The 9,087-nt window shown below is 38.8% G+C and overlaps 1 protein-coding gene across 5 annotated transcripts in view; it reads right to left on the bottom strand.

Moving 5' to 3' along the window:
- GOLM2 (golgi membrane protein 2) overlaps positions 1–9,087 on the bottom strand; it is a 121,285-nt gene that overhangs the window by 64,980 nt on the left and 47,218 nt on the right. For all 5 annotated transcript variants that reach the window (XM_017545877.2, XM_017545900.2, XM_017545869.2 and 2 more), the window contains exons 4-6: positions 8,265–8,355; positions 3,742–3,886; positions 3,342–3,422 (exon numbers count right to left, since the gene is read on the bottom strand). In XM_017545877.2, the coding sequence (XP_017401366.1) occupies positions 3,342–3,422; positions 3,742–3,886; positions 8,265–8,355 (317 nt within the window). The remainder of the gene's footprint in view (positions 1–3,341; positions 3,423–3,741; positions 3,887–8,264; positions 8,356–9,087) is intronic.

Genomic DNA, 9,087 nt, shown 5'->3' on the forward strand with positions numbered 1-9,087 from the left:
GAGACAGAGTCTCCCTCTGTTGCCAGGCGCCAGGCTAGGGTACAGTGGTGCAATCTTGGCTCATTGCAACCTCCACCTCCCACGTTCAAGCAATTCTCCTGCCTCAGCCTCCCAAGTAGCCGGGACTACAGGTGCATACCACCACGCACAGCTGATTTTTGTATTTTTAAATAGAGATGGGGTTTCACCATGTTGGCCAGGATGGTCTTGATCTCCTGACCTCATGATCCACCCACCTTGGCCTCCCAAAGTGCTGGGATTACAGGCGTGAGCCACTGTGCCCGGCCGACCTCTCTTCTTTTCTAATATTTGCATTCACTGCTATACATTTCCCTCTAAGCATGACTTTCACTGGATCCTATACATTTTGATAAATAATGTTTTCATTTTCATTTAGTTCAAAATATTTTTAAATTTCTCCTGAGATTTCTTCTTTGATCCATGCATTATTCAGAAGTAGTTGTTTAATCTCCACATATTTTGGGATTTTTCAGTTATCTTTCTATTATTTTATTTTATTTTTGGCTGAGTACAGAAGACTTTACTGATGGTACATGACAAGGTGGGGCTCTCTAGGGCCCTCCCATCCTTCAGAGGATATGGCATGAAAACTGTGGTAGAGTGGAGATTCTTGGTGTGGTGGCAGGTAGAGTGTGGTAGGAACTCCTCAGCAGCTGAGGGCCTCTCTTTTTCTCTCGTGCTGTCACTCGGGCTGGTAGTCCAGAGGGCTGTTACTCATTGGGGCCATGTGGACCACGAGATACACAACCCCATTGCTATAGCCAAAGTCATTGTCATACTAAGAAATTACCTTGAAAAAGTGGTTGGTGAGGGCAATGTTAGCTCCAGAATTGAAGGTGGAAGAGTGTCACCATTAGAGTCACAGGGGACAACCTGGTGTTCAGTGTAGCCCAGTGTGCCCTTGAAAGGACCTTCCAATGCCTGCTTCATTGTCTCCTTGATGTCATCATATTTGGCAGGTTATCCAGACAGCAGGTCAGGACCACAATCAACACATAGGTGGTAGGGACGAGGAAGGCCATGCCAGTGATATCCCCATTCAGCTTGGGGATGTTACTCACAGCCTTGGAAGTGCCAGTAGATGCAGGAGTAATGTTCTAGAGAGCCCCACAACCATCACGTCACAATTTCCTAGAAGAGCCATCCATAGGTATCCTGGGTGGCAGTGATGGCATGGACTGTGGTCATGAATCCCTCCATGATGCCAGAGTTGTCATGGATGATCTTGGTCATAGATGCTAAGCAGTTGGAGGTGCAGGAGGGAATGCTGATAACTGTGAGACTGCTTTCGTACTTCTCATGGTTCACGCCCATCACAGACAGGGGATCAGAGGGAAGAGAGATGATGACTCTTTGGCTCCCACTTCTAAGTGAGTCCCAGCCATAACCAAGGTAGTGAAGACACCAGTTGACTCCACAACACAATCAGTACCAGTATCACACCATTTGATTTTGGTGGGATCTTGCTCCTGGAAGATGGTGATAGGATTTCCGCTGACAACAAACCTCTGATTCTCAGCCTTGATAGTGCCATGGAACTTGGCATTAGTGGAATCATACTGGAACATGTAGGCCATGTAGTTGAAGTCAGTGAAGTGGTCACTGATGACAATACCCGCTTTGACAGAGTTAAAAGCAGCCCAGGTGACCAGATCCCTAGAACAGCCAAATCTGTTTACTACAACCTTCAATTTCACCATGTCTCAGGGACATGGCTGGTGCTGCATGGCTGGTGCTGCATGGCTGGTGCTGCTTTATCTCACAGAAGGAGCAGAGAGCCTATCTTTCTGCGACTGATTTTCAGTTTAATTCCACTGAGTTCTGAGTGTAGACATTATGTGACGAATATTTTTTAAAATGTGTTTATGTCAGGCCTTCAAGTGAAAATGGATAAGAAGCAGACACATTAAGGAGGAAAGAGACATACAATGAACATAAATGGCCAGAAAAAAAAAAAAAAAAAAAAAAAGGCAAAGAGCCTCTCTTTAATGTTTTTAAAGAATTATTTTTTTGAGGCTGGCACGGTGGCTCATGCCTGTAATCCTAGCACTTGGAAGGCCAAGGTGGGCGGATTGGTGGATCACCAGATCAGGAGAATGAGCCATCTCAGCCAACATGGTAAAACCCCGTCTCTACTAAAAATACAAAAATTAGCTGGGCATGGTGGTGCATGCTTGCAGTCCCAGCTACTCAGAAGGCTGAGGCAGGAGAATTGCTTGAACCTGGGAGGCGGAGGTTGCAGTGAGCCAAGATCACACCACAGCACTCCAGCCTGGGCAACAGAGCGAGACTGAATCTCAAAATAAATAAATAAATTTTAAAAAATCACTTGACTACTTCACTGCCTTACAAACAAAGCTTGGTAATTCTGATTCTTCATTTTCAAATTCATGTTACTGCGTTTGTCCTTACCTTTATTTCAGGGGAATATGCTATGAATTGGAAACCCATAAGAATTTCAGAAGACAACAAAACTCTATAAAGGAAAGGACTAACACTTCATTTATTTGGTCTGAACATTTAGCAATTTCAGTCGCGTTCAACTAGCTATAATTACAGAAGTAATTACTAAGATTGAGAAGAAATAAAACCAGCCAAAAGCAACAGAAGCATGCTGTTAATTTCTGATTTTTCTAGCATAATAAATTGGAGTCAGCAGGGAGAAGCACCATTAATAGCCAAGAAACATAGATACGGCAAGAAAAACAAAGAAGAGACATGAAGGCGAAAAAATGAAGGAGGTTAAGATAGCAGCAAGTGGGATCAGGACTTCAAGTGAAAATAAATAAGCAGCAGACATATTAAGGAGGAAATAGATATACAATGAACAGACGTGGCCAGAAAAGAAGAATAAAAAATGTAAACTATCCTAAACTGTGAGATAATTCACTAAAAGGAAAAGCCAAGCCCTCAAAACTAAATAACTCTTATTAGGGTATTACTATGCCATATTAAAGCATACCAACAACACAGGAATCTGGGCACATTTGGCAGAAAAGAAAAGAGCCATGCAAACTTTTAGTAAATATAAATGACTCTACATAGCACAACTGTCATAAGCAAAAACTCTGAGTCATGAAGAAAAGATTCAAATATAACTGATTCTTATCAAAGCAAAAACAAGTATTTCATATATCTTAGCAAAAAATTTTATAAAAGTGTATCCAAAAAAGTCCTGGCAATAATGGGTACTTAATTAACTAGAAATATCAATCATCTAGATATCTGTGACTTTTCCAAGTGTTACCCAAAAAGATAATGGGGTAACATGAAAAGTATTATCATCACTTTAGTTGAATTCTCTCAGAATTTTTACTTACCAGGGGGAAGATCATCAACTTTTGCTAGGTCATTCTCTTCTAATCCAGGCATCCCTGCATCACCACCTCTTTTGATTTGTTCTGCCCAAGTAACAAAAAGAGAGAATTGTATAATTTTTCTTACATAATTTGAAAATGTTTTGAAGGAATGTAACAATCAGTTTCTAAAAGCAATAGGCTACATCAACTGAACATCTTTATATCTTGCTTTGGACACAGCTGTAACTCTAAAATAACTTACTCTTTCTTCTCTTCTAACAAAGGATCCAAATTGGAAACAATGCAGACACCTAATCATGTGTTAATTAAAATCAAACAATTTTATGATTGAAAATATTTACTTCAAAATAGTAAGAAAAAGTCAACATCCTATTAATACAAAACAAAATAATAATAATACCTTTCCCATGTGGAATATGATTGCTTGAGGGTTCTTCATTCTTATCTGCAACATTCTCAGCTACTTTTGGAATATTTTTAGATACTACTTGATCGTTTATACCCAATTCTTTTCCATCATTTGATTGAACCTTGTGGGTCTCTTGCTGTTAAATAAAGATTTGATAACAATAAATATTTTTCAATGTAAATTGTTAAACCACTGACACAACTATTAATTAAGTGTTCTCAAACAGTTCGTTTTGTAAAACATATACCATGGGTTCAAATAATGAACAATTGGAGATGTGGGATACATTATTTTCTGTGCAGTTTTTATACCTGATGAAAAGTCAAAGAATAACACTACTGAAAGTCTCTAGTTACAGTAAATGAATGGTTTGGTAGGCAGAGGTAACTATTTGGCTACACTGAATTGTGTGATTCTGCAAGACAGCTTGCTGAGCACTGCAGGTTGCCTTGATGGCCTACAATTGGGCATTATCCTGGGCGCTATGGGCAGAGTGGGTTCTCTGTAAACATATGTAGAAATTAAGCAGGATGGCAGAAAGGAGGAAACTGGCAGACAGGAGCTTCTTCAAGAGCAAGGGTAAAAAACAGGCAATTTTATTCCTAAGTGTGCTGGCCACCAAAGCACAGAAAGTAATGGGAGGACAATAAACAGGCCAGTGCTTCCTCCAACCTGTTCCTAACCTAGAATCTTCTTGGAAATGTGAATCTTCAAGTATATGGTTAGGCCTAACTTAATTCTCTTGGTGGACCGGTATTGAGTTTGCTTCCATGGAAAACTGGGAGCAGCAAGAAGTCAAGTACACATGCTTGGGATGCCATATATAGATCCCTTTAGTCAATATGTAATGCATCTATAAATGCTTTGTAAACTCTAAAGCAGTATGAAATGTAATTATTAGTAATGTTACAAAAATAGTACAAAAAATCTATATGGAATCTGGAAAAACAAAAGCCAAATCTTCAGAGTGTGTCACAATAAAGGAGAAAGGTACTCTGACGATCAGGTATAGGTATTCCAGTGCCCTGGAAGATAAAATCAACAACAAATATTTGCATCGTGCTTCATAGTTTCCAAATTGCTTTCATATCTGTGCTTTAGTAGCCATAAAGTAGACAGTTCTGAGAAAAACAAAATAAAACTGAGGCTTTAAAAAGTTAAGCAGTTTGTCCAAAGTCACAAAGCTAGAGAACTGTGAAGAAGGAATTCTAACAACAGCCTTTTTGACTCAAAATCCCACATTTTCTGGCAAGTTGGTAAGCTGTAATCAATTCTGATAGCTTAATCATAGACTAATGAAATGATAAACTGCAATTTTTGAACATATCAATATGAATGCCAAGGGTGAGAAAATCCATGAGGCACAAGCTGAGCAGCCAGCTTGAATCTCTGTGCATCTTCACTATAACGCTATCTCATAAGGCTATTGCTATAGTTAATCTTCACTCTTTTGCAGATGTGGACAAAACAAATATTGAATAAAATTAAAAGTCAACAAGCTACCATTCAAAATACTTTTCCGCTGGAAATAGTTAACAAAAATGTTGTCCCTTTAATGCATTATTGATAGTACCTTTCTACGAATGGACAATATTAATATTAATAAAATAAGATGCCTTTCTGGATGCAATATTTGTGATTTGGTTAGGGGGTTTCCTGATTGTTTTTAAAATAAACTTCTTATTCTGAAACAATTTTAGATATACAGAAAATCTAAAATCCTGTTAATGTACCATCCCTAATTACCATGGTACATTTGCAAAACTAAACAAACAACATCAGTACATTATTGGTACCTAAACTCCAGATTTATTTAGATTTCACCAGTTTTTCCACTAAGTCCTTTTCTGTTCCAGGATCCAATTCAGAAAACTGCACTGCATTCATTTATTTATTTAATTTATTTATTTTTGAGACAGAGTCTCATTCTGTTGCCCAGGTTGGAGTGCAGTGGCATGGTCTCAGCTCACTGCAACCTCCGCCTCCCAGATTTAAGTGATTCTCTTGCCTCAGTCTCCCGAATAGCTGGGATTACAGGTGGCTGCCACCATGCTGGCTAATTTTTTGTATTTTTAGTAGAGACAGGGTTTCCATGTGTTGATTGGGCTCCTGACCTCGTGATCCACCCTCCTTGGCCTCCCAAAGTGCTGGGATTACAGGTATGAGCCACTGCGCCTGGCTATTATACTGCATTCAAGTCCTCAAGTCTCCTTAGTCTTCTTTGGGCTGAGAATTTCTCTGCCCTTATAGCATAAAAGCAGTAAATAAGCATGGCTGTTTCTCAATAAAATTTTATTTATGAACACCAAAATATAAATTTCTTATAATTTTCCCATGTAATAAGATAATTTTCTTTTGGTTTTTTTTCAACCATTAAAAAATGTGAAAACCATTTTTTTTCTTCCCCCCCAGACAGAGTCTCACTCTGTCACCCAGGCTGGAGTGCAGTGGTGTGATCTCAGCCCACTGCAACCTCCACCTCCCAGGTTCCAGCCATTCTCCTGCCTTAGCCTCCTAGCAGCTGGGATTACAGGCGTGTGCCACCATGCCCAGCTAATTTTTGTATTTTTAGTAGAGATGGGGTTTACCATGTTGGTTAGGCTGATCCTGAACTCCTGACTTCATGATCTGCCTTGGCCTCCCAAAGTGCTGGGATTACAGGCGTAAGTCACTACACCCAGCCTTTGGGTTCTAAACAGTACAAAAACAGGGAGCGAGCTGAATTCAGCCTGTGAGCTACAGTTTGCTGACTCCTTTTCCAGAGTCATTCCTCTGATAGACATGTGTTTGGTTAATTAATTTAAAAATTAATAAACAAACAACCAAAAAGATAAATAAAGCCCTGAATACAAATTATGCTTATTTCATATAGCTAACGTTGGATGTATCTCTATGAAAACTCAAATTGCACAGAACCAACTTGCTACAGTAGTTAAAGAAGAGGAAATGAAGGATGGGGAGGAGAATTAGGTAGCTGGTCTAGAGAGTAAGGGCTGATGTGCTACCCAGAAAGAAGTTCTCTGGGCACCTCAATTCCTGCCATGCTTTGTTCCATTTAGGGTAGGATATTGGCAAGGAAGAATTGGAGTGGCATTAGCTAATTAATAACATAAAAATAGCCTAGTATAGAAGAACAGAAAGAATTACAATGGCTTGGGAAAAAAGGGAAAGTTCTCATCTGCCTTCTTTAAGAGAATAGAAGTGAGCAAACTTATCCCACTATTTATATACTATGCTTATAAATGACACAATTGCAATAGCAAACCTCTCTTCCCCTTCCTTTTGTATTCTAACATCTTCTTTTAACCCTCCAGTGTCTCAATAATACCTTTTGGTTGCCCTCAATGCCTCTACTATGGTAGCTCACTCGGGCTTGCTTTCTTCCACCAATCTATCCTTACACCTCTTCAAAGTAGACTGCAGATAGGCAGCAGCTATTTCACTTTGCAGATTTTAAAAATGCAATAGAGAAAGAAATGACATCCTCTATATCCTACTACAAAATTGTGAAAACACTAAGAATGAATACCTGATATCCTTAACTTCTAGTCCTTTAGTCGAGATGCTACCAAAAAGCAACACAAATACTTTTCACTTTTAAGTCTTTCTTTCCTTTAAATCACAAGAGTACATACAAATCATGCCTAGTCAGGTAAGACTACAGGGTATAAAAAATGTGAACCGTGTCCTGATAACTAGTAATCTTCAGACAATTTCTTCTGTTGCTAAAAGAATCTTCATAATACCTATTAATTCAAAATGAATGAATTAATAAAAGAATTTACTCCCCCCCCCAAAAAAAAGTATGAATCAAGTTGGTTATAGTGGCTAGTGTCTCAAGTCTGTGTTTTAGGACAGGGTGTCAGAATAACAGAAACTGATAATAAAGGAAACAGTATCCCATTATTTTTCTATTTCTCAAATGTATAAAAAAGGAAGCAGTTGATTTTCAGTAAAATGCTGCCCACTTTACAATCTGAGAAATATATTAACAACATTTTTTTTTTTAAAGATATTTTGGCTCAAAATTAGTTTTAGATTTTTTTTTTTTTTTTTGAGACGGAGTCTCACTCTGTTGTCCAGGCTAAAGTGCAGTGGTGCAATCTTGGCTAACTGCAACCTCCGCTTCCTGGGCTCAAACAGTTCTTCTGCCTCAGCCTCTTGAGTAGCTGAGATTACAGATATCACAGGCCCAGCTATTTTTTGTATTTTTAGTAGAGATGGGGTTTCCCAATGTTGACCAGGCTGGTCTTGAACTCCTGACCTCTGCCTGCCTTGGCCTTCCAAAGTGCTGAAAACAGGTGTGAGCCACTGCACCTGGCCAGTTTTAAGAATTAAGATTACATTTTTTGCAACTGTTTAATATACTCAGAAATAAAGCCATTATAAACCACTTTTGGAATTAGGCTGGCTGGAAAACTTATAATATTTTGTGACAAATTACAATTTTGATTTCTAAATTACCATGACATATAACAGAGATGTCTGGATTTAAGAACACTTAAGAAATTTACCTTTTGTTCCTGTAAAAACTGGTCTGCTAACTTTTTAATATTTTCTTCATGCTGTGCTCTCAATTCCTTGATCTGCTGGCCACACTGAAAACTAAATTACAAAGTCATTCTTTTAGATTACATTATCTTGAATTAGATTCTCAAAGTTGTCCAGAAGTTGGCACATACATTAAGGAAGATAAAACATTCAGTCGGCAGGGAGAGTGGGTTGGAAAAAACAAAGAGCATACAAATAGCTCCTTTAAAAACACTTGAACTTATAGGAGACAGATAATACTGATAAAGCTAATTGCGAAAACAAATTACAAAGATAAAAACAGTTATTTTCCTATTATTTCCATAAATTGCATCTGTTAAAAAAAAAAACTATCAAAACCAACTTCAATCACGGAAGAGAAAAATACTATAGAAGATAAAACTGAGACCAATTTATAGTAAGAAATGAGGAAAGCTAGAATTATGAGATTTAATAAGGAGTGGTAGCAGATGATTCATCCAATAGTACTTTAAACACTGTAATAAAAGACTAAACCATAGAATACTAGAAATGAAAGAAACTAATAAAGATAAGGCCAGGCACGGTGGCTCACGCCTGTAATCCCAGCACTTTGGGAGGCTGAGGCGGGTGGATCACGAGGTCAAGAGATCGGGACCATCCTGGTCAACACGGTGAAACCCCGTCTCTATTAAAAATACAAAAAATTAGCTGGGCATGGTGGTGTGTGCCTGTAATCCCAGCTACTCAGGAGGCTGAGGCAGGAGAATTGCCTGAACCTGGGAGGCGGGGGTTGCCGTGAGCCGAGATCGCGCCATTGCACTCCAG

Source organism: Cebus imitator, unplaced genomic scaffold (genome assembly GCF_001604975.1).
Source record: "Cebus imitator isolate Cc_AM_T3 unplaced genomic scaffold, Cebus_imitator-1.0 Scaffold9, whole genome shotgun sequence".
NCBI lineage: Eukaryota > Metazoa > Chordata > Mammalia > Primates > Cebidae > Cebus > Cebus imitator.